At 37.5% G+C, this 26763-nt stretch overlaps 2 protein-coding genes across 4 annotated transcripts; one reads left to right on the top strand and one right to left on the bottom strand.

Moving 5' to 3' along the window:
• Positions 1–1362: 1362 nt before the first annotated feature.
• Positions 1363–15480, bottom strand: TYW5 (tRNA-yW synthesizing protein 5). Of its 3 annotated transcripts, XM_081143079.1 has the most exons (9): positions 15343–15480; positions 12584–12730; positions 12034–12188; positions 8229–8298; positions 6516–6560; positions 5561–5698; positions 3711–3798; positions 3208–3324; positions 1364–2128 (listed from the first exon to the last, which is right to left on the bottom strand). In XM_081143079.1, exons 3-9 carry the CDS (start codon positions 12063–12065, stop codon positions 1872–1874), a joined length of 747 nt encoding a protein of 248 aa, XP_080999205.1. In that variant the 5' UTR covers positions 12066–12188; positions 12584–12730; positions 15343–15480; the 3' UTR covers positions 1364–1871. The 3 variants fall into 3 exon arrangements, with proteins under 3 accessions (XP_080999204.1, XP_080999205.1, XP_080999206.1); XM_081143078.1 differs by lacking the exon at positions 12584–12730 and having other exon boundaries at positions 1363–2128; positions 15343–15451; XM_081143080.1 differs by lacking the exon at positions 12584–12730 and having other exon boundaries at positions 5561–5747; positions 12053–12188; positions 15343–15426.
• Positions 15481–15645: 165 nt separating this feature from the next.
• On the top strand, positions 15646–25891 carry MAIP1 (matrix AAA peptidase interacting protein 1). The gene is made up of 5 exons (XM_081143081.1): positions 15646–16189; positions 21892–21963; positions 22378–22504; positions 23997–24144; positions 25590–25891. The coding sequence occupies exons 1-5, from the start codon at positions 15740–15742 to the stop codon at positions 25666–25668; spliced, it is 876 nt and encodes a 291-aa protein (XP_080999207.1). The 5' UTR covers positions 15646–15739; the 3' UTR covers positions 25669–25891.
• Positions 25892–26763: the final 872 nt, after the last annotated feature.

Below are 26763 nucleotides of genomic sequence, written 5' to 3'. Positions count from 1 at the left end.
AAGAATAGCACAGACCTACATACAATGGCCCATTGTCTCCGATGATGACATTGGGATCTCTCATGTTTTGTTCTTAAAAATTCTTTTTTAAGGGATAGGTGGAAAAGCAGTTAGTGGGGTGAAAAGTTTAGCCTTAGGTATAAACTAAAACTGATTAGGTGAAAATTAGGTGAAAGTTTAGCCTTAGGTATAAACTAAAACTGATTTTAATATTTTCTGACACTTAAAAACCGAAAAAGGGCAGGCCTGACTTACTCTGGGCACTAAGAAAAACCAGGATCAGATTAAACATTTGGGTGAATCAGAAAACTATTAATCCAAATTGCATCTAATCCAATTGTTCTCAGTCCTGATTATGCATCAAAACAAACTATAAGGTCTATCCAATACAGATATCCATACCAACACCCAAACACTGATTCCAAGTCCATAAAGTTGAGACCTAAGCATCTGTTTTTAAAAGCTCAAAAAATTAATGTAGACATTGTTGGTTGCTCCTTTTTTCCACTTACCAGAATCCTGATTTAAACAATTACCCATTCTGCCCATATGTGCCTCAAAGGAGAGAATTCTACTTCCAGCTCCAGGAGGTCCACACAGGCTTAAGGGTCACTTTGTACCCTTTGCCAGTGACTAGCTCAGGGATGGACAGGTCTAAGCCACTTTAGATCAATGAAACCCAAGGATTTGGTGGCAAATTTTGAAAGCTTTCTTATATTGAGAAGGCCCTTGGAATCCAGCCTGACTCCTCCACTGCATGTAAATGAAGTTCCACGGGGCCTGAACTGCTATTGGCAATCATTCCGTGAAAGTAGCCAGCCTTAGGATGATGCCAATCCTGCAGCTGAAAACAGTTGAAAACACCCTAGAGGTTAGGGTTAGGGCTAGACATAGGGTTAGGGCTAGGGCTAGGGTTAGTGTTCGGATTAGGGTTAGAGCTAAGGTTAAGGCTGGATCAAGGGTTGGGGTTAGGGTTAGAATTAGCATTAGGTTTAGGGCTAAGGTTAGGGTTAGAGTAAGGGTTAGGGCTAAGGTTACGGTTAGTTTTAGGGCTAGGGTTAGGGTTAAGGGTGGATTAGGGTTAGGATTACAGCTAGGGTTAGGGTTAAAGCTAGGGTTAGGGCTTAGGTTGGGGATAGTGTTAGGGTTGCCCTTAGGGCTACATTTAGGGTTACGGTTAGGGCTAGAGTTAGGATTAGGGCTAGGGTTAGGGTTAGGGGTTTGGGCTATGGTTACAGTTAGGGTAGGGCTAGGGTTAGGGTTAGATTTAGGGGTAGGGGTAGGGTAAGGGTTAGGGCTATGTTTAGGGTTAGGGTTAAGACACTGCTGAATCACTGGATCAAAAATACCAAAGCCCAATTTATCAGTAGACTTCATGTATAATGATTTAATACATTTTGTCATTTTAAGTTAAATTTTTAGTTATTTGCATCTGAAAGCTAGAGGGATCCCAGTACAGCATTCTTTAAAAGGTAACAATCTGGCCCGGCCGGGCATGGCTCAGCGGTTGAGCGTCAACCTAGGATCCAGGCGATTGGGGTTCGATTCCGGTCCGGGCACATGCCTGGTTGCAGGCTTGATCAATGACTGTCTCATCATTGATGTTTCTCTCTCTCTCTCTCTCTCCCTCTCCTTTCCTCTCTCTAAAATCAATAAACATATATTTAAAAAATAAAAATAAAAGGTAACAATCTGTATTAAGTAAAAACCACACAAACACCCACTTTGTATTTAATCTGTAAATTTGAAATTGATTTATATTTCCTCTTTTAACAAAGAATCCAAAAAATAATTTATATTTTGTTATATTTTTCTAATATTTGAACTGAACTATATTTAAAAGTTTATATTCATTGTATTCACTTCATTATTTACTCAAAGTTTTTGCTATAGGCTTTGTCCTGAATGTGTAAGACCATTCGCCGTGCATAGAAGTCCCTGTATTCCTCTGGTAATTCAGCCAGTGTTTTCAAGGCTCTGTCCAAAATTTGTGCAGCTCTTGATGCTGCTGTAGGATCTTTGTTTCCGTAGGTATCTGTTTTATCATAGCACTCCGACGGAAGGTGTTTCCAAAAGACATTCACTCCCACTCCAAATTCTTCAGAAATTACATTATGGAACCATAAAGCTGGGGAAAATTTTTGAAAAGTTAAAAATAAAACCTACAGTTAAAAAAACCACCCAAAATGTCAGTGAAATATCACGAATTGCATATAACCAATGTAGGAAATAATTCTTGTAACTAGATCCCTTCGTTAGCACCCTCCCAACTTTTAACAGCATCACTTTAACTTTTATGAATTGCCAACCAATTTAAAGTGTCAATAGCACCACCCCACACTTAAAACCTTTGCAAATAGCAATTTTTTCCTTTTTAACTTGAAAGACATAAAGTTATATTTGTTTTATAGTTCTATGATTTGGGCCGTGTTTTGTGTTACTTGTTTACATTTCCTGAGTCACACAACCACATCAAAAGTAGTTATTTTTTTGTACACAGAACATTTCAATTATTTGAAGAGTGTATCTGACCTTTTCTGACTTAGTACAATACTTTTGTTCTCAGAGACTTCCTGTTCAAGCTACATTTGCTTTTCTACCTTGCTTAAATTTGCATTCACTGTAGCCTCCTCAGTTTTATAATTTTCAGGTATTTACTTCAGAATAATTACAGATGTTAATTACATCACTGGTTAGTAACAGCTAATGCCTATTTACAAAGAAATTAACACTAACTCAGACTATAGAAAAATAATGCATATAAAAGATATCACAGGTGTTAATGATTATAACATTTTGACATTTAATAAAATCTCTAATCTGTTTTGGCTTTGAAATATATTTACCATTTCTTGGTAAATACTTAACTGACATAGTTCTAAAATATGTAAATATTTTAGAAGTAAAATGATTAAAAAGAATAACCAAGTAGAATCTTTTCCAGACATCAAGCATCTTGCTTGACGTCACTTAATAAAATAAGAGTGTAATAATATATTTACAGGTTGCCTTCAAAAAACAAGATTTAATTTTATAAGAATTTATCTAAGCATACTTTAAACACACACATAGCTGTGTACAAAAATCACCTTGTATAGACCAGGATACATATAACAAATATACTTTTGTACTAAAAAACCATATAATGATTAAGTGATAGAGTACAGATTTCATAAATAGCAAATTACAGAGGTCCAGAATTCTTACCGGGAATGAATAACACATCTCCAGCTTTAAGGGAACATTCATACCTTCTAGCCTTGGGAAACAGTGGATATTTAGCTAAGTCTGGGTTATCTATATTCAGTACTTCCGATTTAGTACCTGAAATGTTTCAAAAAAAGGATAATATATATTGAGCAAAGTTAACATTTTTTAAAAAGTACAAATACAAATTTAATCTTTTCTGTACAATTATTTACTGTACCCACACTGTGAAAACAATTACTATTCTCCTGAAACCTAATACATTTTTCAATGACCCATCCTTTAAGTATGACCACTGCCATCCATGTAATACGGTTAAGAAAATCTATAAATCTCATTCTTCATCTAGCCCATCGTTACATGTAAACACATACACAATGGAGAACACGATACATTTTAATTAGGAAGAAGCCATAAAATGTTTTTCTATGGGAATAAAGAGATTTCTCAAAAAGAGTGATGAATAAACCAGATTTTAAGAACAAAAACTTTTAAAAAAGTACCTGATAAATATAAATACTGGGCATCTCGAGGACTGAACAGTACAACACGCTTTTTTCCTGTCACTTGTATTAAGAAGTTATCCATTACCTGAAGACCAATAAGAACTTATGAATAAACAGTATTTAAAATTCATATAAATAAAGCCAATGGTATTCCAAATAGTGAACTGTAAATCCCACCCTTTAATAAGACTTGACTCACTATATCTAAAAATCTCACAGTAATGTTCTAATGTAACAATGAAAACATCTGTATTCTAAACACAACTGTCCCTTTATTAAAGGTATTTCTGTAGCACGACCTTAAAATGGAAAGGGTTGGAAAGCCATTAGGAAATCTGAAGTTGAAACAATTTGCCCTCACCCCACCATTATGACAGTGAGGGTAGTTAGACCTATTTGAGGCTCCCCCTTGTTAGTACATATTACTTATCCGTCAAGGGATGCTGTAAGGCCAATATTCAACAACAGATTAACAGCACTTAGAAATATTAGGCACCGGGAAAATACAAGGTACTGTGGCAACACTGCTCTTTTTAATAACTTAATATATGTCCAACCATAATTTGGTTACAGGCATTTTAATTTCTAAATTATTTCTATAGGATATAACCTTGCAAATTTTCCTGACATACTTATTAATGGAGCAGCCTTGACTCTTCCTATGTATGCAAGGGTGCACTTTGTTGGCAGAGATGGTGAAAAATGTTAAAAGGCAGAGCTAGATAATTCTCAACTAAGTAATTAAAATAAACACTAAGTAAGATATTTCATGATTATTTACACATCATTCCTACCTAAGCATTTCTCCTTTTACCACTAACCCTTTACTTATATAAGCCTTAACTATATAACTATGTAACTAGCATTCCTTTGACTTATTTTTAATTTAAGAAAAGCTTTATAATATTCCATTAGAACTCAATATAAAAGGGATACTATTTAAAAATACAGTCATAGAATTCAGTTAAAAATGTATGAGTTATCACATCATTTTCTTACCATATCATTTATGAAAAACTTTTAAAAAAACAATATGCTAGGATTTTATCTCACTCAATTATAGAGTTGCTATGTTAAAACCCTCCCAAGAGGTACTCCACTGAATTATAAAACATACTTATAAAAATTAATTGGATTTTTAAAAAATTTTTAGGTAGGTATTACTTTAGTTTCCTAAATTTCCCCACCCAACACCAAACCATACATACCAGATTTTTAAAGTTTGTAAAACATTAATATGCATATATTTAAGCAAATAAAATTATAACACCATAGAATAAATAATCAAGATCAATAATCTACATATCTTGCTACTCAACAAATAAAGTAGACATCTGACACTCTCAGGGGGATATATATCCTAAGACCTTCAGACAGCCCCAAATTCTTGTAACTGGAAATGGCTCTTCATGAGCTTCTGCCTTTCTCCTGAATAACAGTTCAATCTAGTCATGCATATTATTTCAACATCCTCATATCACAACCAATCACTTTTTCCACTTTCACAATTTTCCCCTTCAGTTGGTGGCCATTTCTCACATGTTAACCCCCCCCCCCCCACACACACACACACACACATTTAGTAAAGCCTAATATATATGATGATGATGATGAATCAAAAACAAGACCACAGAGAAATGCAAATGTGATAAACTAGGCTTTGGCACTAGCTAATAATTCACTCCCATATCACCTCCTTGCAGAGCATCTGTTTTCAAACCTCATGTTTCAGCCAATTACATGTCAAAGATCTTAGGGTAGCCTACAGAGAGCTGAAACTGTGACTGTTAAGTCTATCAATGCTAAAGATCTACAGTAGCTTTAGATTTCTAATCTGTGTAGCATACATCATAGTGGGTCCAAAGTTGTAATCCCGGTGAGCTAATTCGAAAAACACTGGAAAAGAACTGCTCCTCTTTGAAGAATTTTGGAAACTTAATATCGCCTTCCAATAAAGGAAACTGCTTTCTGATATCTGCAACATCCTGCATTGAAGGAAACACAATAAGAATTTTAATAAAAAACACTGGCATACTGCTTATTTTGTTTAAGGCTGCCATCAGAGCCCATGACATAAAGGAGGAATGGAGTAAAACTACTCACTGCTTTAAAATACTAGGATGTGACCACAGGCAACAAATAAATACAGACTATATAACACGACTGCAAATTCAACAATATCGCTACTGTTAAGCTTAATATGCTTCATTTATAGAAGGGTTTTTCCTACTTTAAGCAAGATTCATACAATTGTCACCTAATATTAAGTATTTTAGATTTGGAATCGACAACTTGAATGTTATCAACTATGTAAAACCTGTGGTTCTACTGAGGAAGGAGAATAAAAAAAGGTAAAGAATTAAATGGGAATATGAAGGGAAAAAATATTATCTTACTTAATCATTTTAGGGATCACTCCTTAACACTGCAGCCACATTAATTAGAGTCTGAATGCATATCAAAGCTTATAAAATGAATTATTTAAAATTCTCATAATTATTTAAGATTATATTTTATTAGGTGAATTGCAACCTGTAAAATATACAATAGAAAGAATTTTTTAATTGTGGAGAGATTACCAGTAGATCCCTTTAAACACTAAGATTCTATGGCCCTACTTTAAAAACTAAGTTATCAACTTTTAATAATTGTACTTATTCAAGGGCACGAATCACTGAGAAAATAATGAAAAGGGATCAAACAGGTCATATGACAGGCAGAGTAAGTAAAAAAATTAAAGTGCCAGTTAAATACAAACATCATTTAAACCTGAAGCAACTGTTTCACGTTCAGAATTCTTACCTTTCTTGGGTCTTCCCCAAGTGACCGTAAGTAGTACTTTTCATCCTTAAACATCCCAAAGAGAAATAACATCAATATTCACTTAAAAATATTAGAAAGTAAAGATGAAAGGATTCAACAAGTCTTAAAATCTAACCCAGCTGTTCCGAAAAGTTCCGTTTTCTTACCCTTTGGACTAATGCTCTCTGGTGGCAGTATAAAGAAATGTCTTTATATGCTGCTTGTAATAAGGACTGGATCCACAAAACATAAGTAAGATAAATTCTAAAAGCAATATACACATACCACATCTAAAGTCATGACACTCAATTTAGACTTTATACTCCGAATTATTTAGACTCTTTAACATCTTAAGACTTAAAAGAATTTCCACTTTTACAACACACATGATCTCAAGGTACTTTTGAGTGCCAACAAAAAACTCCTTTAATATAATGCAAATGTACAATAGGGGAAAAATAAAAAATACTTTTAATAATAATTTTTTAAAATAGGAATCATTATATTTTATCAAGCTAAGCCTATCCCTGATTATATAATTCTCAAGCCAAATTCTTAAGAGTAAGCTCATGTATGTGAATTAGAAATGTCATTTTATAATAGTAATCTGATACTTTCAGTTTCATTGTTTTTATGTTTTTAGAGAATACCATATCAGGTAAATTCTATAAATTTATTACTGGATAAATAGGTTTCAAAATATGTTCTTCAAAATTCTAAGAGTTTTCTACCAGTTCTAATATTTCAGGATTTAAAAAACAAATTCATGTGGCAAACACAGACAGAAATTCACTTTTCAGACCCTCTCTTCAAGAAAGCACCCACTGCTTAGCTGCAAGGAGTGTGATTAACTTACAGCTGCCAGCTGTTAACTCCTTCAGGTCCACCTCAGTTTTTAAACCGAGGCCTAGATATTGCTGCCCAACACAGGACTCCCCTAACAACAGGCAGTCTTTGCTCAGGAGTTCCAAGATATTTAAATTGAATTATTTAAGGGTGGATTATAACGTAAATCAGTAGAATTTTTCTAAATAAATGTTATAGCAAATACCAAAAAAAACACACTGATAATAACTAACAATAATAAAATAAAGACATAGTTCTCCATTAGCATTAGCATTGAAACTTGGTATATCAAACCAAAGCATTTTCAAAGGAAGTAATACTAATAGCTAACATTTACTGAGTAGTTTCTAGTCAGGAACTGTGCTAATAATTACTCTATGGATTACAGTTAGTTAATCGTCAAAAAACCCTATGAAATAGGTACTGTTATTATATTTTATAGATGAGTACAATTAGGCACAGAAAAATAATTTGGCCAAGGTTTGAGACCTAATAAACAGTAAAACTAGTATCGATGACAATTACAACCAAACCTTAACAGTGACTATCAGCCCAGCCAGGCATGGCTCAGTGGTTGAGCAGTCACCTAGGATCCAGGAGATCAAGGTTCGATTCCCAGTCAGGGCAAAAGCCTGGGTTGCAGGCTCGATCCCCAGTCGGGGGTGTGCAGGAGACAGCTGATTAATGATTCTCTCATCATTGATGTCTCTCTCTCTCCCATCCTCTCTCTGAAATCAATATATTAAAAAACAAAACAAAACAGTGATATCAGAGGATACAGCTCTTGTACATATAATATTCTCTTATAAGAAAATCCATTTAGTATATATATTAATGCTTTCTAAAGAAAATGTTAAAACTAATTACCTCTGAAATAAAGAATTCTTTATGCTTTTCTTCAGCTGCCCTCTGAACCAACTTGTCAAAAGGTAAAGTTCTGAAATAAACACAAAAGAATCTTTGGAGTTAATAAATCAATTAATAATACTCTAATCACTATATACACAGGGGTTTTGTTGAAGTTGGATATGACCTGTTTTACAATATCCATAATTTTTATTATAACTTATATGGAATTATAAATTTTCAAAATTCATTTAATGGTGTGCTTCTATGACCTAGGCTGTCTGAAATTTCTATTTCAACAATTAATTTTTAAATCTATGGTACAGACGGATCCTTCTCATATATCAATATCCTCCTATTCCAAGTTACTGTTACAAAAATGTTCCTATGGTGTCTGGTTACCACACTTTCAAGCTCTTATTACTATCTCTTTTCAAGGATCATGGCAAAACATGTCCTGTGATGATGGGGCAACTACTAAAGTTCCTTTGGAAGAGGCAATAGAAAAGGGTCAATGAAGGTGAAGTCTCTCCCTCTCACTGATCTTCCTGCGTTGTGGCACCAGCACAGAACCCAGAAGCCTGTAACAACTGCCCTCACCCTCCTGAACTACCCTCTGTCATTTTAGGGCCTCTGAGGAACATCTCAGGGAGAGTTCCAAGTGAAGCGACAGGGTTTTATTCTCCTTTAATATTTCTACCCAAATGCCTGCCTCCTTCCACCCTGCTGAAAAGGTCTGAACATTGTAGAAGCAAAGTGTGTTTCCTTTACTCATATTCTTGAGCCTTGAGGGTTATTTTTTCTCAAGGTCCCACCTTATCCCTTCAACATTCTAGAATCAAAAATAATGCCCCCCATAGAAAGATGATCCCTGATCAGTAACATCAAGACAATAAAGTCCTCAAAAGCATCCAGGTCAAAAGCCACTCCCCTACTCTAGCACAGCGCTCCAGCCTCCAAACCTCTGATTAAAAGTGATAATCCTTTCACTCTTTCCACTTGAAATCTGTACTGGGGGGATGGGGAGAAAGGATTATTAGCAAAACCCTTTCTCCTTCTCTATAAGAAAATGACCTTGGGCTTACTTTCTCCTAGCAATGTTTTCCCAGAAACACACTGGGTTAAGATAAATGTGGAATGTCAACTGCGATATCAGGTAAATTGTTTATTGTAAAAATGACCCTATGTTGGTGAGCTGTATCCGACTAGAAAGCTGGTGGTGGATTATAAATACTTGTTAGGAAGCAGCGGATTTGGCTTCCTTGTGTGCAGTGTAACTCTTGCAACTGAGATGCTTCTTGGAGAAACCTACATAAGTTCATGGGTTGTTCTATAATACCAGTGTCTAAGCTAGGGTGTTTCTGCACTCATCTCTAGTCTTGTTCTCTTACAACTAAGCTGTAATAGTTGGTGAGCCAAAAAGTGACTCCCAGATTGGTATATGGATCACCTACTGATACTATCCTGCTAGGATGCTGTTTTCTGCAAAGCCAAGTGAATCTGATGCCAGATTATGGACCCGTGGGTCCTGTGAGCATGAATGTCAACCTGAACTCAAGGACACTGCTGGTAATGTAGAGTGAGCACTGAAGGAGAGACAAAAGGAGTCTGCCATCTACTCAGACCAATCTCCTACTATAGTTTCTGGCTAATTGTATCAACAAATTCACTTGGCATCGTCCTATCCAATGTTTTCCATCTCTGATCTCACCATATACCCTTTATTCCTACCAAAACATCTTTGAAGAGTTTGGGAATAATGTGGAAGCTTCTCTGGCAGAGCTGCCTCTGTAACTGGTGCAGTTGCCCAGGCTTAGCTTTTTCACAAAGGAGACACCAAAAGTGTTTCAAGACCTTTACAAGAGCAGGGCAGATAGACTGGTTCAGTCCAGAGAAGTAGAACAGGAGTATCCCCAGCACCTTTCTCCTTTAGGTAGTGGTACCTGTCAGAGGTTCTGCATAAAACAAAGCCGAGAAAGGGGGAAACGAAGTATATGAATTGGCAAGTTCCTTGGCCTTGAGATCTTATCTACCCCATTCATGTTTCAAAAAAAAGAGAGCACTTGTTATTGAAGTTCCATTTGTCTGGACTGACATACAGACTAGTAAGGGAGGTAATATCAAAGACGGGCTAGGATCATGGGCTCTGTGGAGTCAGGCAGATTTGGGTATAAGTCCTGGTTCCATCATTTCAAGCTATATGATATTAGGTTACTTAACATTTTTAAGCCTCCATTTGCTCATCTATATAATTATTACTAAACTGAAGTGATAAATGTGTATAGGATTTCTTACTTTCTAGTCTGCCTGTGGAGTAAATGTCTCCCTTCTTTCCTACTCCCCATTAACTGCCAAAAATAATCTTATTTTGAAAAGTTTGTAAGACATGACAAAACATCAAGGCAATTCAAGAGGACGTTTCAATATCCATTTGCTATGGCATTGGACTCTCCGGAAAATAAACATCATTAACTGCAGGCTGAAAAACGCTTATCATTCCAGCACTTTCTTCCACTTTCTTGATTTAATAAAAATTAAAAGTTCTTAGGTTTGGAAAAACTTATGGCAATTACATTCAATTCATGGCCTATTAAAAACCAAAACTATAATGGTGAATATGAAAGGATCAAAAACAGAGAAATGCTTTGGCAAGCTGCTACATGAGCTTGGAAAACTAATGAGAAAGGAATGGCCCTGGACATTAGTAGCTCTTTTTAACTCATCTCTAAGCTCTGGAAGGAACAGTGATAGCTAACTCCCTTTAAAAATTAGGCTACTGTGAACTGCATGGTGTTTTAATAGACTGAATTTGTTGGGAACTGCACATGCTCAGAATGTGAAGTCATTTGTTTTTTCAATTTAACATTTTTAACAAAATTCATAGGAATAAATAGTATATTAAAACTTTAAGATTACAGTATTTAAAGTTTTCAAATTTAGACAACCAGCAGCTTTTAACTATCTCTTATTTGCTTTTAGCAGATCCTAAAACATAAAGTGACAACCATGAAGAAAATTAAAAGTATTCAAGGTTATTTTGTCAAAAGAGAAAATTAAGTATAACTTTTTTTTTTAAGTTATCTGAGTTGATGAAAGATTATACCAAACATAGCAACTACTTGCCCTACATTTCTGGAGAGGGTAGGAAACAAAGCATGGGCTTATACTTATCTAAAAACAATCTGGCCCGGCCGGGCGTGGCTCAGCGGTTGAGCATCGACCTAGGATCCAGGCAATCGGGGTTCGATTCCCGGTCAGGGCACATGCCCAGTTGCGGGCTTGATCAATAACTCTCTCATCATTGATGTTTCTATCTCTCTCTCCCTCTCCTTTCCTCTCTCTGAAATCAATAAAGGTATATTTTAAAAAAATAAAAAAATAAAAAATAAATAAATAAAAACAATCTGGATTTAGAAAACTGTCCAAAAACAGGGCATTAAAAATCAAAATAGATTATAATGAAAAACTTCAAAACTCATTACTCTAGACAATAATTACTAATGTAGTAGGATAAATTAGTTAATGACAGCACACCCAACTCCAGATGTAATCTAACTCTAGTATGACAATTCTCCGTTCCTTCCATGATTCTAGAAGGTGTCAAGTATGTAAAAATGGTGTTTGGAAATACCTTTGTATAATATGTAAACTCAGAATTCTTGTCTTTTAAAAGCCATTCTTTAAAATTTAGTAAGCTAGTCCATGATTATATCAAACTAGCCAAAAGATAAAAGTGCCATATGGTCTTTGTATAATAATGCAAAAATATTTTAAAGGTTTAAAACAAGTTATTTGTATCCCAAGAGTAAACCTCAGAAGAAAATACCTATATACAAAGTTCTTACTAATGAAGTCCATCTGGGCAACTGCAGCAACATGAATCTTCACTTCTTTCCTCCCTCCAACTTGACTTAGGTAATCCACTGTCCATTTGCTTGTACATGTCCCCAGATCAATTCCTTCCAACACTAGAGGTTTTCTCTGTAAGTGGGGGAAAAATACAAAAAAAAAAAAGGAAAACCAATAAATATATCAGGAGTTTCATTTGACAATTGAAGGACAAAAATAAAATGATTCTTGATAACAAGATGCTCAAACTCAAACCTTTTGACAGTTCACACTATAACTAAAATAGAAAGAGGACCCATCCAATATATTTAGAGCAAAATTTTAACATTAGGAAAATAAAACCAAACAAAACAGTGACACCATAAATAGCTAAGAAATTAGAAAAATATGAGTATTATTCAAAGCATTTTCAGAAGTGTTACTTATGACTAAATTATTAAAATTTATACTTTACAAATATGGTTCGTAACTTTTTATTTTGATACCATTTAAACTTATGGAAAAGTTGCAAAAGAACTCCCACATACCCTCTACTCTGATTCACCAACTGTTTCCTTTACCATTTGTTCTCATTCTCACTATGTGTGTATAGAGAAGCTTCTTTTTTTCTGAACTATTTCAGGATAAGTTGCTGATATCATGTTCCTTTATCTCCAAAAACTTGACTATATTTCCTGAGAACAAAGACATTATCTTACATATATCAAAATTATAAGTTAACACTGATACACTATTATCTAGTACACAGTCCATATCCAAATTTTGCTAATCATCCTAATAATATCCTTTGTAGTTATTTCCCCCCTACTTCTGAGATGCCACACTGCATTTAGTTGCCATGTCTCTTTTAATCTGTAACAGTTCCTCAGCTTTTTCTTCCATGACCTTGACATTTTTGAAGAGTACAGACCAGTTATTTTGTAGAATGCCCTTCAGTTTGGGTTCATTGGATGTTTCTTCATTAGATTCAGGTTATGCATTTTTGGAAAGAATGTACTACAGAAGCAATGTTGTGTCCTTCTCAGTGCAACACATCAGATGGTATAATTATTTGTGATGTTAATTTTCATCAACTGGCAATTCCTGCCTGAGTCAAGTATTTTTGTGAGTGTAAAAATCGTGATTTTTAAAAATTCCATCATCATCTACATGTATTAGTTGACATTCTAATGTCAAAATGAGCTCTAACTTCCCCACTTATTTTATTCACTTGGTTAGTCTATTGATATAATTTTGATTATATCAATAGATATAATTTTGATTATATCAAATTATCCCAGATTTGGCCAGTAGGAGCCCCTTCAAGCTGGCTCTTGTGACTTTTTATCTGAGCGCTTCCTTATTTTATGGCAAAATAACACAACCCAACATACTTTTATACTTTCTCTGTCTCAGCCCTAGTCATTTCTTCAAGCAGCTCTGGTTTCTTTTCGTAGCGAATGCTATTTAGAAACTATAATCTGGGTGCTAGGTGTGTCCACTGCTATTGGGCTGACATTACTTCTCAGGGGACAGAGCTAGGAAATAGGTGAAGGTATGTGTGTAATCCCCTCTCCCCCCAAATATATATATACACACATATAACATAAATGCATATACCTATATCTATCTCTCTCCATATATACTATAGAAACACACTTAACGGATGTGTGTGTATGAATCATGATACCTCCAATACTGATCTTGTATCACAAGATTCATTCTAATCTTTATTGTTTATATATTTGTAGCTCCCTTCTCTAACAGTGAGAAACTGGGTTCCTACCATCCTCAATGTTTAATCAACTGCACAATCCTAGAATTTACAATAAGTACTTTCACAACTGCTAAGTCATACTACTATAAAAAATAAGTCTGGTAACTAGAGTTTATCACATACTAAATTTCCATGCAAATAGAAATGTATTTCTGGTTATCTAGATAGATAGATAGATAGATAGATAGATAGATAGATAGATAGATAGATAGGATAGATAAATGATAGATAAATTTCAACAGACTTTCTATTCTATTCCTCTCCTCTGTCTATTCATTGTAAGATTATGCCCCCTCACTGCTTTTCTTTAATGTTTCCAAGCAGGAAGGTGTTTTGCAATTTTGTTATTAACTTCTAGCTTTATTACATTGTGACCAGAGTGTTGTTTGTAATGTTCCACTTTATGATGCTTTGTGGCATATTTTATGTCTTGTCTGGGAAGATTAAATTGCAAAATACGTTTTGCTATGCATTTTACATAGCATTTCCATGTACAACATTTGATCTTCGAAATACTGCCCTGAAGGCATCTTATACTAACATCCTGAGAAAGGGCAGGCAACAACCCATCCAGCACTAGTCCCCCAAATAAATTAGGGCTTGAATCATCTGCAGGTTGCTAAATCCTAAAGCAACACCAACACCAACACCACCATCACCACCACCACCACCCTTCATCTCTGACTTTCATAATACTCAGAACTGTAGTTCTATGACCACCCTTATAGATGTAAATACCAAGTAAAATTGCTGGGGGTGTTTTCTACCATAAGCATACTAAGTACAACTTTACGGTTTTCTTTTTTTAAAATATCTTCTGGACTCTATTCTCCGTTTTTCGGAGACTCCCTTACAAAGCACTGCAAGTAAAAATACATTTTTTCCCTTAATATTTTTTTGTTTAAGTTTCCTTTTAAAGAACTGAGGTTCGAATTACACATATAAGAGATCCCAGCGTTTGAACCAGAAACCAGATTAGTTAGAAACCAAGACCAGTGGAAGTTTCCTGAGGGAATTCCCACTTATTCCCTTTCGCTCAGTACAGTGAAAAAATTGCTCCTTTAAATCCAGTAGCAAGTGGACTGACAGGCGCCATTCGCGCCGACAGGGGACCTCAAAACCTCTAAAATTTAAGAAACCCAAAGGAAGACAGGAAGGCGGGCGGGGTGGTGACGGTAGAGAACGCTCCCTTAGTTGCCAAGGTAACGGCAGGCGGCTTCCTAACAGGGCTCCTGCAAGGCCGCTCTTCCCAGCGAGCCGTGCGTTCATTAGACAAAACGTTCCTCGCACTCTGCTCTCCCCCGTCACCCTGCTCCCCAGAGCGTGGAGCTGTTCTCTCCGGAAAATGTAACGGATGAGGCAGCTGACATCCCCGTGCGCCTCTCCCTTGGTCGCAGAGTTAGCCAGCCATCTTAAGACGCCGCCTTCTCCCCACACTCTGAGTAGCAAGAAACAAGTTCGGAGCAGGCCGAGTGGTCGGGACGGGTATCCCCTGGCTTCCCGCGGTTCTGCCCGGCCCGAGGGCCTCACCTGTGGGTAGAGGTGCTCCATGAACTGCTCCTTCGAAACACCCTCCAGCCGGGGTACCGGGAGGTCCTGCCCGCCCATGGTCGCTCAAGCTCTTCGTCTCCGGAGTCCCGGGAACCCAGACCCTGCCACACGTTCTTCAACGGCCGATCCGCCCGGAAACACGACCCGGAGAGAAAAGGTCCGCGAGGCCGCTGAACTCGCGAGAGCAGCAGGTTTCCTTCGCTGGCTTCGGGCCTCTGTGGATTGCGTGCTGGAGAGCGGGGCCGGGGCCGCCTCCCAGAGGTGGCGGCAGCAGCCCGCTTTACTCTCCAGTCTCTCCGAACCCAGCTGAGGTGTTGGTTTCCCATCGACTTTCTTTCGATACTGCACAGGCCAGCAAGGGGTGAAAGGTCACAAGATGGCGCTGGCTGCTCGTCTATTACCCCGCTGGCTTTTCTCTGGGCCTCCGCCCGGCGGAGCCGCCAGACCCGGGATCCCCCGCGCAGCCGAGATGAGGCCGCTGTTGGCTGGACTTTGCTGCTTCTGCCGCCGCCACGTCGTCTCTAGAACGGTCCCGTTTTCGCGAGTCACTTGGGCCTCGGCGGCCTCGGCGCTGCCTGCTTGGGGCCCCCGGCGTCCCCTGCTCAGCCCTCCGGGACTCTCCGCAGCCCTCCCCGCTTTCCCCGCCGGCCCTCGACGAAGCTACAGCACCGAGGAGCAGCCACAGCAGCGCCAGAAAACCAAGATGCTTGTTCTGGGCGTCTCCAACCCCATCAACTGGATTCGGACTCGAATTTACGCCTTCCTTATCTGGGCCTATTTCGACAAAGAGTTCAGCATCGCAGAATTCTCAGAGGCCGCGAAGCAGGTTTGTTTATTTACCCGGGGTTGACCTGTACGCTTCTCCTGCATTCAACTAGTACACGTAAAAGTGTTTAGCAGAGAGGTGTCCTCACTGGGTCCCGGATTATCAGCCGTGGGAAGTGAACCTGGCGTAGAGCCCCGGCCCCTTCTTGACTTTAAAGTAAGCTTCTGCTTCCGTCTGCACGGTCGCCGAGGTCCTCCTCGGTTCCATTGAGACACCAGGGTGAAGTTCCCCAGTTACTTTTCCACTCTCTACGGGTTTTAAGTCAGATAGAAATGAATTCAAAGCCCATTTCTGCCACTTAAAAGCCAAGTGGCTTTATCTTTTCTGAACGTGATTTTCTGCAAAATGAAAAGATAGTGCCTGGCACATAGTAGGTACTCCATAAGTGTTTGCTGAATAAATGAGTGGATAAAATTGAAGAGTAAATGAGATAACATTTCTAAAGTGCTATAGTGTCATTTTGGGAGAAAGACAAAACTTCCTGCCACCTATTGCCAGAGCTCCTTTGCCCTTTATTCCTCTTACCCTCACTTCCACCCCTTCCCATCCTACTCCTAAAGAATAATCTAGCCCGGCCGGGCGTGGCTCAGCGGTTGAGCATTGACCTAGGATCCAGGAGATAGGGGTTTTGATTCTCGGTCAGGGCACATGCCGGGGATCAATGACTCTAATCATTGATGTTTCTATCTCTCTCTCTCCCGCTCCCTTCCTCTCTCTGAAATCAATAAAGATATATTTAAAAAAAGAATAATCTAGAGATGAGCAGCTGTCCCCCTTCAAATTTGCTGAGACAACCTGGTCACTGATAAGTGCACAGCACCCAGCCCTGACCCTGACACTTCTGCCCCTCTTTCTGAGTGGCTAATAATATTCCGCATTACCCTTGCTACATGTTGGTCACTTTGGGTCCTGAGATTTGCAGATTTTGTGTATACATGCATTTTTCTAGGATGAAAGTCCATCTATAACTTTCTTTTGAATCTCTTACAGAGTTTGTCATTCCCAAACGTTTCAGAACTATTGACAAACAATAGAAATCATAGTTTATGTCCCAGTTTATACCTCCATGTACCTTAAAATTATGCCATCAGTGTAATCATTTTACAGTTGATTGAATACTGGTACTGATATATTTACTCCTAATTTATTTTAGAGTATTTTTATAAACACGGCCATTTATATGACCTGTTAGTTATAAATTAAATGTTTAAATCAGTATTAATATTAACTCCTTCCCTGAGTCAACTCTTGACTAATTTATATGTTTTTAAAAATTAAAAAGCAAAGAGAACTTGATTAAAGCATTATAAGGGGTAAACCTCTTATATCAGTTCTCAAAATCTTTTGTCCCTGCAGAGGTAACGTTGCGTGATCCTGCTATTCTCTACAGTGCCTGCTGATGACATGTGAGCTTGTCTACAGCTCATTTATGTGTTAATAAAGAATGGAAGTCATCTCCCTACCATGGGCAGGAATCAGGCCTTAGTCCCTATTTCCTTTGAACACAGGAGCATGGGACACTTATTACTCACTCTCTGATCTTAGGAGTCCTCCAACTGTTAACTATTTTATCCAACCCCCACCAGCCACCCCCACCTTTGCTATTAAGTAGCATCTCCACTCCATCAGCCAGTCTGTATGCAGTTTTGTCTCTTCTAAATCAGTTTTTGTGTATTTAGCTCTTCTGGTATCCAAAAAGGATGTCGAGTCATCCATGGCAAATGTTTGGCAGTTCCCTTAAATTAGTGGTTACTTAGCATATCTTTCAGATCAAGCAAATCAGTTCTTTATCACCTAAGATTTAAAAAGACATGGCTAAAAAACCTTCTGCCTACTAGATCTCATAATGTAACTACCTTCCTTCACATGAATGTAATTCAGGGCTGGGGAATAAGCTGGTGCAGAAACATTAACTTGTGTATCTACTCATAGGCTCCACTTGCCCTTTCTCCTTAGGCTAACCTCCCAGCAATAAGATGTTACCTTGGGCTATGAATATCAAGTTATCAATTAGGTCATGTTTATGATGATTTTTCTTTTTTTAATTCTAGAACACAGAACATGAAAATGAAAAGGCACATTAGAGCTTATCATTCTAGTCTATTCCTCCTTTACATATGAGAAGAACAAGTTCCAGGAAAATGAAATGATTGGCTTAAGGATGCAGAGCTAGTGACTGCTGAGGTGCACTGTCCTGTGACCCACTCTACAAGCAGTCTTGGTCCTCCAGAGTCACTAAAACTGAGATGGTTAAATACCATCTGGGCAAGCTTTTATTCATCACCTGAGCCAGGGGAATAGGTGACCCAATGCTATAAATGGCTTTATTAGCTCCACAGACCCTGCTCTCCATTAATCATATACTGTGTCCTTTTCCTATGTCTTGCTTGCACATTTTAGCCTTTTCTAGGAAAAAGAGGGCTATTTCCTTGAAGACTCTTTAGGTTAGATACTCCTTATCAGGCCAGCTTACAATAGTTCTGACACTAACTCCCCAGATTTAATGCAGATTCCATAGGTTAAGGGCTCCGACCCACAAGACTGCCTCCTCTTCAAACACCAGCCCAAGTCCTGGCCTCCCATACTTTTGATCTACTAATTATAAAACTGGGATTCCCACATCCCTCCATAATTTGCTAGGATGGCTCACAGAACTCAGGAAAGCACAGCACTTGCTATTTCCAATTTAAAGGAATAGACTAATGGAACCATTGCATGTGGCAAAGTATGTGGGAAGGGGTGTGGAGTTTCCATGCCCTCTCCAGGTACACCACATTTCCCACATCTCTGAGGATCACCAACCTGGAAGCTCCTAATCTTTTCCTATAGGGTTTTTATAGGGCTTCCATTAAGTAGGTGTGATTGATGAAGGCATTGGCCATTGGTGATTAACTCAATCTCCAGCACTCATATCCTCCCGGAAAGTCTGAAGGTGGGGCTTAAAGTTCCAAACCTCTAATCACAAGGTTGGTTCCTCTGACAACCAACCCCCATATTCCAAGAGTCACCCATCTTCCAAGATTCACCTCATTAGCCTAAACTCAGATATGGTTGAAAAGGATTTCTTTTAGGAGCTCTGCCAGGAACCAGGATGAAGACCAAATACAGTAAACCCTCGATTTTTCAAGCTTCCATGTGATGAACAATTAAATTAACAGGTTATTTTTTTGTTTTTAATTCACTGTTATTTTTTAAAATTTTAGCAAATAGACCATATTTTGGAAAAAACTAGTAATTTCACCGGCATAAATAAATATTACATATCTGCAATTATAGTCTACATATTTAAATCCAAAAGTCACTGCTTGTGAACATTGTTTGGAGAATGATCAGCACATGATCACACTGCATCACATACAGTAATTGATTCTGTTTTTGCATGGCATGATTTTCTGCAGCAGTTTTACGCCTGCCTGCCAACATTCCCATGTGCACTAAGCCACACCCCAGTTGTATACATTTGTTTACTCTCAGTCACTGGTGAATGCATGAATTTACTACACCTATTCAGTATAAATTTAAAATTACAGTAATACATACAGGAAACTTTTCTGTAAAATTAAACTTTTCATACATACTTATTTTAATTACACAAATGTGTTGATGTAAATAAAAACAGGTAAACAAACTAATTTGTCAATTTTTTTAACATATGCATTCAGAAAACCTACTTTATTATATAATGGACTTTTCACTTTAACAGACACCTCCTGGCCCAAATTAGTCCCTTATATCTAGGTTTTACTGTGTATATTTCTTTTTTTTAAAAAAATATGTCTTTATTGATTTTAGAGAGAGAAAGGGAGAGGAAGAGAGAGAGAGAAACATCAATGATGAGAGTCATTGATCTGCTGCCTCCTGCATGCCCCCGACTGGGAATCGAGCCCAAAATCTGGGCATGTGCCCTGACAGCGAATCAAACCACAATCTCCTGGATCCTAGGTCAATACTCAACCACTGAGGCACACTGGCCAGGCTGTATATATTTCTTATATCACAGTATCACACCACTGATATGTGCATATTGGTATATCTTCCCTATTATTGCCCTCAAACCACATTAATCATATACTGTTTGTTTTCCTATATTTTGCTTGCACATTTTAGCTTTTTGAAAAAGAGGACTATTTCCTAGAAGCCTCTTTAGCTTAGATACTCCTGTATCATCAAAGCCTTTCTCATTAGGACAGCCTCCAAATGGTTTATTATTATCATACAGGATAATTTGCTCAGGTATAATCTTCCTTTGCCACACAAACTAGAGTCTTAATGGTTGGGTTTCAATATGATGGGTATGGTCTTTGTTTCTTTTCACCAAAATATCACCCATCTTCCACACACGAAGGCTTACTAAAACAGTACAGGGTCTCTGAACCCTGAGGGCCTCCAAGGTGTTTTCCAAGAGGTCCTTGAATCCAGTTGGACTTGTGCATTTTCTCAAAATTCAGCTTCATTGTACTAGTTTGTCACAGCTACCATAACAAAATACCATGGTCTGGGTTACCTAAACCACAGTTTATTTTCTCACAGTTCTGGATGCTAGAAGTCAAAGAACAGGAGGCTGGCAGGTTTGGTTTCTTCTTAGGCCTCTCTCCTTTGCTTACAGATAGCTTCCTTCTTTCTGTTTCCAGATGTGTGTGTGTTTTCTGTGCATATGTGCCCCTGGTGTTCTCTTGTGTGTCCAAGTTTCCCCGTATAAGAACACCATTCCGATTGGATTAGGGCCCACCCTCTTTTACTTTGCCACCTCTTTAAGGCCCTATCTCCAAATATAATCGCCGTCTGAAGTACTGGGAGTTAGTGCTTCAACATAGGAATTTGGGGAGAACACAATGCAGCTCATAATAATTATGTAACGCTCTCTCTCTTACATGCCTGTACATCTTTCTCGTGCCAGTTCTCCAGATTTCACCTTAGATGTTACTTCCTTTAGGAAGCCGCCTCTGGGCCTCCCAGATTGTCTTCTATTTACTCCCACATCATCCTGTTCTTACCCTTGTCATAATTCTTGAACTTGTCAGTTTATTTGCCTTCCTCCTTACTTGAAGACAGGATGAGTCTTATGCACAGTTTCATTTCCCACTGCTAGGAATGTGGAGGAATGCAATTGGTTCCCCCCACTTTAAAATGGGACTTCATACTTCAAAGTTGAAACTTACTGTAACAGACTGTGTAAAACTCATTTTCTTTTCTGCCACTTTCCCCAACCTGCCTTATCTAGCTTAATGGTTCAAACTACAACCCAGATCTTTAGACTCAGTACAGTCTAGATTGTGCTGCTTCCCAGCTCCTATGTATGTTTGATTAAGAGGGTAGGATTTGGGGGGGAAGGTCTTATAACACTCGGAATGGTTGATTACTTTATCATTATTTTAAAAGGAAATATATAGGAGGATTTTTATTCAGCCCTAGTGTGTACACCAGCCACTGTCTTTTCCCAGGTCCTGAGAGTGGATACATAATTAACAGCCTGCCTGCTGTCTGCTATATATGTGAAAAGGCCATCTGAGAAAAGAAGAGCCAGTCAACTAGAAGGAGCTGTGCCTAACATTGATATCTTAGTGCTTGATATTGTTTATTGCCTTTATCATAAAATAGTTTGTTACACTTAGCCGTTTAAGTTTGAGCGTTGTGCATTACTGTATGGTATTTTGCCTGGGGTTTTGAAATAATCACCACCCTCCCTCCACTATTTTTTTAAGGCTTTTGCTCATGTATCCAAATTGCTGTCACAGTGTAAATTTGACCTGTTAGAAGAACTTGTGGCCAAAGAGGTAAAGTATAATTTTAATTTTCCTTTAGAAATAAATGTATTATTTCCTTGCAATCACATGATATACAGTACGTTGTCTTTATATATACTTAAAAATAGTATGTGTGCCATCAGCCAGAGTCCCTGTGTCATTCCTTTCGGATACTTAGAATCATATAAAAGCAGAGAATGACTTGCTACTAAGGCATAAGTAAGTAAATACGTCTCTCAATTGTTCTTATATAGAATGTTCTGTAATAAATTACCTAGTTCAATAACCAGATGCCTTTTAGCCTTGCTTTTGAAGCTGAGTAAACATGGTAATAAATTTAAAAATAGGATTAGAAAAATTCATTCCATGAATAATTTATTGAGCTTCTTGAAAAGCTTTCGAAAACTCAAGAGGTGAATTACAGTTTGCTTTCCCCAAACTTAGCTGCTGCACGTGTTGAAAGAAAAGGTTACTTCACTACCTGACAGCCATAAAAATGCCCTCGCTGCTGACATAGATGAAATTGTGTACACCTCAACAGGAGACATCTCCATTTACTACGATGACAAAGGTAATGCTGGAGCGTAGGCAACTTTAAATGATCCACAATTGTCCAGATAAGCTAAACTACTGGAAAATCATGAAATAGTGAGAATTGGTTGGTACAAGTGGATATTTATAGGACTTCGGAGAAAATAGTATATTCATTCTTTTCTTTTTTTAAATATGTCTTTATTGATTTCAGAGAGAGGAAGGGAGAGAGAGGGAGGGAGGGAGAGAGAGAGAGACATCAATGATGATGAGAGGGTCATCATTGATCGGCTACCTCCTGCACGCCCCAAACTGAGTATCAAGCCCACAACCGGGGCATGTGCCCTGACCAGGAATCGAACTGCGATCTCCTGGATCCGAGGTCAACGCTCAATCGCTGATCCATGCCCGGTCAGGCAGTATATTCATTCTTTAAAGACCTAGCTCTGGAAGAATTGAGATACGGTAAAATTTTCTTCTGCCCTTCTATCTGGAACTTTTCCCTACTGGTATTTAATTCACAGGAGACAGCATTGTCACTTAAGTTGATGAAAATAGTCTCTAGGACAAGTAGCTCCCATTATCTCAAATTAAAAATAATTGTGTTTCAGATTTCTTAACTTGAAGGAAACAATTGAGTGTTTTAAATTTCTGGCTGTACATTTAGTAGAAGGAGAAAGAAGTAAAAGTAAATAATATCAGCTAAAGACTGTTTTGAAAGGAGGATTAACTATAGAACTCCCAAATTGGATTTATTTGGAGACAATGAAAAAAATTGAAAGGAACTTTAGTGGTTATCTGGTTCATCTTCTTGTCCACTACAAACTTCTTCCTCAGCATTCCTGAATTTTTATTGACTTATTTATTCCTGCTACAAATATTTGCATATGTACTATGTGTCAGGCATGTAGGAAATCTAGCCTTTGTTTACACACTTCCAAAACCAATTCTGATTTGGACTCTTAATAGTTAAAATCTTTCCATGTTAATTTGAAACATTTGTCAAGATTCTTTTACATATTTTTAATAAATATTTTTTCTACCCTAATATTTCAAATTGCATCTTAGCACCATAGTCACTACCTAATTTTTACACAAGACATTGTCATAATCACTAGGCATAGCAAAGTGGATTAGGGTAGAATAGATGTCTGTCATCTTTCTGGCAGTTGAGGTTAAGTACTTAGCAGCAAGAAATGTTTTCTCCCCTCATTTTTGTTTTCACAACAGATATCTATTAAAATTTTAGAAAAATGCCACAAATTGAGAAGAATCTATGTAGTACACTTAGTAAATAGTGCATGCTCAGTAAATACTAGCTGCTATTGTTGCAATGCATGTCATTTACCCTAAGAGAATTTTCTGAAAATAAAAAGTTAACAATGTAGGTATCTTGTTAGACTAGAGGAAGCACAAAATTTGATCTGTAACATTTGTGTAACTACTGCCAATTTCGATTTCATTTTGGATATATGGATGATAGATTATTGTGATTCCTATTTGTGTGTGTATGTGTATGTTTTTTCCCTAAGGAAGGAAGTTTGTTAACATCCTGATGTGCTTTTGGTATCTAACCAGTGCCAACATCCCCAGTGAAACTTTAAGTGGAGCCGGTGTGTTCCAGGTTAAGTTGGGGGATCAGAATGTGGAAACTAAACAACTTCTTAGTGCAAGCTATGAGTAAGTCTAATCACATTTCATACTATGATTAGAAAACTAAAGGGAGCTTTAGGAAGAAACGATTGAAATTTGACAAGTTATTTATGAAGAGAAGAAGTCAGAATGACATACTGGCCATAAAGCAGTAGTGTTCAGAAATGTAGGAGGAGGTAACATTTCTGAATGTAATCAGTGTTTTAACTGTCTGTGGCAGCATTACAAACCTCTCCAAACCCAGTAGCTTCTATCAGCCCATTTATTTTGCCTCCTGTTTTACTGCTCAGGAAGTTTGGAAAGGCTCAGGTATGGGGTTTTCTCTACTTCACCTGGCATAAACTGGGGTGACAGGCTAGAGGACTCATTTCCACAGTGACTTCTTCACTGACATGTGCGACACCTTGGTGCCCCTTGGCTTCTCCACATGTCTCATTCTCCAAGGCCTTTCTTTGTGTCTTGGGCTTGTGGTAGTCTTAGGTTAGTCACATGTTTTGTGATGATTGGCTTTCAAGAGGCAGAAGACAGAAGATGCTAGACCAGTAAAGGGCCATGCCCAGGATTGGAACAACATCATTTCCACCATAGTCCACTTGTCAAAGCAGTCACAGGACCTGTACAGGTAAAAGGGCCTGGAGATTCCACCTTTATGGGGCAACATAAAGGTCATATTGCAGAAGAGCCTGTTGAGTGGGAGATATGGTTTACGGCCCTTGTTGGAAAATAAAATCTGTCATGATTGGCACATGGACTATCCATTCACTAAACATTTATCAACTATCTCCCATTTACCAATTACTCTGGGGTTCAAATACAAAATTAAAGGGTACTTGCCCTTAAGGAGTACTGTCTAGTAGGAAGTTAGCAAATTATTTAAAAGAGACATTATTGTGTATTTTTGTGCTAATAAAATTTGGAGCAGTGAACAAGTCAAGCAAGTCAATGGAGATAAAATTATATATTTAAATACTTATTTAAATCTACTGAATTGTCTCTTTTGAGATATCATTTATAATTAAAGGACACTGTAATCAATACTGACCTTTGGTTCTTCTGATCTTCCCTGCTAAGACCATGGGCACCTCATAAACACTGTTATTTTCAAGATCTAATGTATATAAACCAGATAACACTAAAGTGCTGTTTTTATCACCATAGTCCAGTTTATTTCTCCTCATATTAGGCATATGTTATAGCTAGTATTTAATGACAGAATAATACCCTCATTTCGCACAGGATTGGTAGATGTTGGAGCATAGATCAGTCCATTAAAAATACTCGTTTTAGTTGTGAATGTACTTCTGATTTTGTGGGGATATGTTTTGTGATTGAATTGGTAAACTCTTTTAATTTTTATTTTTATTGACCATTAGCTTATTACCAAAAACTGCCTCTAATGTACACTTGCAGATTAGTTATCTAAGAAATATTTGGACATGTAGGATTCACATTATTTGTAATTTTTCTCCTAGATTTCAGAGGGAGTTTACACAAGGAGTAAAGCCTGACTGGACCATTGCACGGATTGACCACTCCAAGTTACTAGAATAATCTTTCTTGGAAAATCAGCTTATTTGGGACTTTTAGCAATTGCTGTGAAAAACTAAGGAAGAAAAGTTTTGGATCAATTGATTTTCAGTTAGTCAAGTCTGTGGATTACTTTTGCATTATTCTTAAAGACTCCTTGTAGGATGCTGGCATGATATAATAAAGCATTTCCGTAGATTGTTGTCACATTCTGTACAAGAGATCAAAATAAACTACAACAGCCCATTGTTGGTGTCACATTCACTGTCATCTCTAATGTTACATGTATGTGTATATATACACAAACTAATTTTATAGACAATGAAGGTATTGAAAAAACTACACATTTCTAAATAGCCCTTAGATATTTTATTTATGGTCAATATACTTAAACCAATAATTCAAGTATGTATAAGGTTTATTTTTTTAAATCAGTGCTGCTATTTGATTACCTCTGATCACTAGCTAGATGAGAAGGAGGAATGAATGGAACTATGGCAGATTGGTCACTGCACAGTGAACTTGAAGCTTTCTAAAGCACAAAGGAGGGGAAAAATTGTCAGCCACCTGTGGATAATATCAAGTTTCTTAATATACCTGTGTTTGGAGCTGTAGAAGTTGGGGTAGGGGAAATAAAAACAGAAATAATGTCAAAATTTTCTTAATGAAAACTATAAACCTACATCCATAAAATTCAACAAGCAGAATAACACAAAGAAAACCTCACTGAGTACATCATAAAGTGTTGAAAACCAGAGAAAATTGTAAAAGCAGCTGGAGAAACAAAAAACATTTTCTACAGAGAATGAATGCAGTTTTCTCAAACCGCAAGTTGGAGACCTTGGCATGATACCTTTAAAATGCTAAAAGAAAACAACCTATTCACCTACAACTCTATATTCAGCAAAAATATCCTTCATAAAAGGTGAGAAAAGACGGAAAAGATGAATTTGTTGCCAGTAGACCTGTTTTATAAGAAATGTTATGGACCAATGGGCAGAATAGATTCAGAAATTGACCCATACATATTGGGCAATTGGTTATTGCTTTAAGGAATTGGCTCACAAGATTGTGGAGGCTGGTATGTCAAAAATCAGAAGAGGCCAGCAGGCTGGAGAC

The sequence above is a fragment of the Miniopterus schreibersii genome (genome assembly GCF_964146895.1).
Source record: "Miniopterus schreibersii genome assembly, chromosome: 7".
Lineage (NCBI taxonomy): Eukaryota > Metazoa > Chordata > Mammalia > Chiroptera > Miniopteridae > Miniopterus > Miniopterus schreibersii.
The sequence above is the reverse complement of the archived record's forward strand: the minus strand, read 5'-3'. Positions and strand labels throughout refer to the sequence as shown.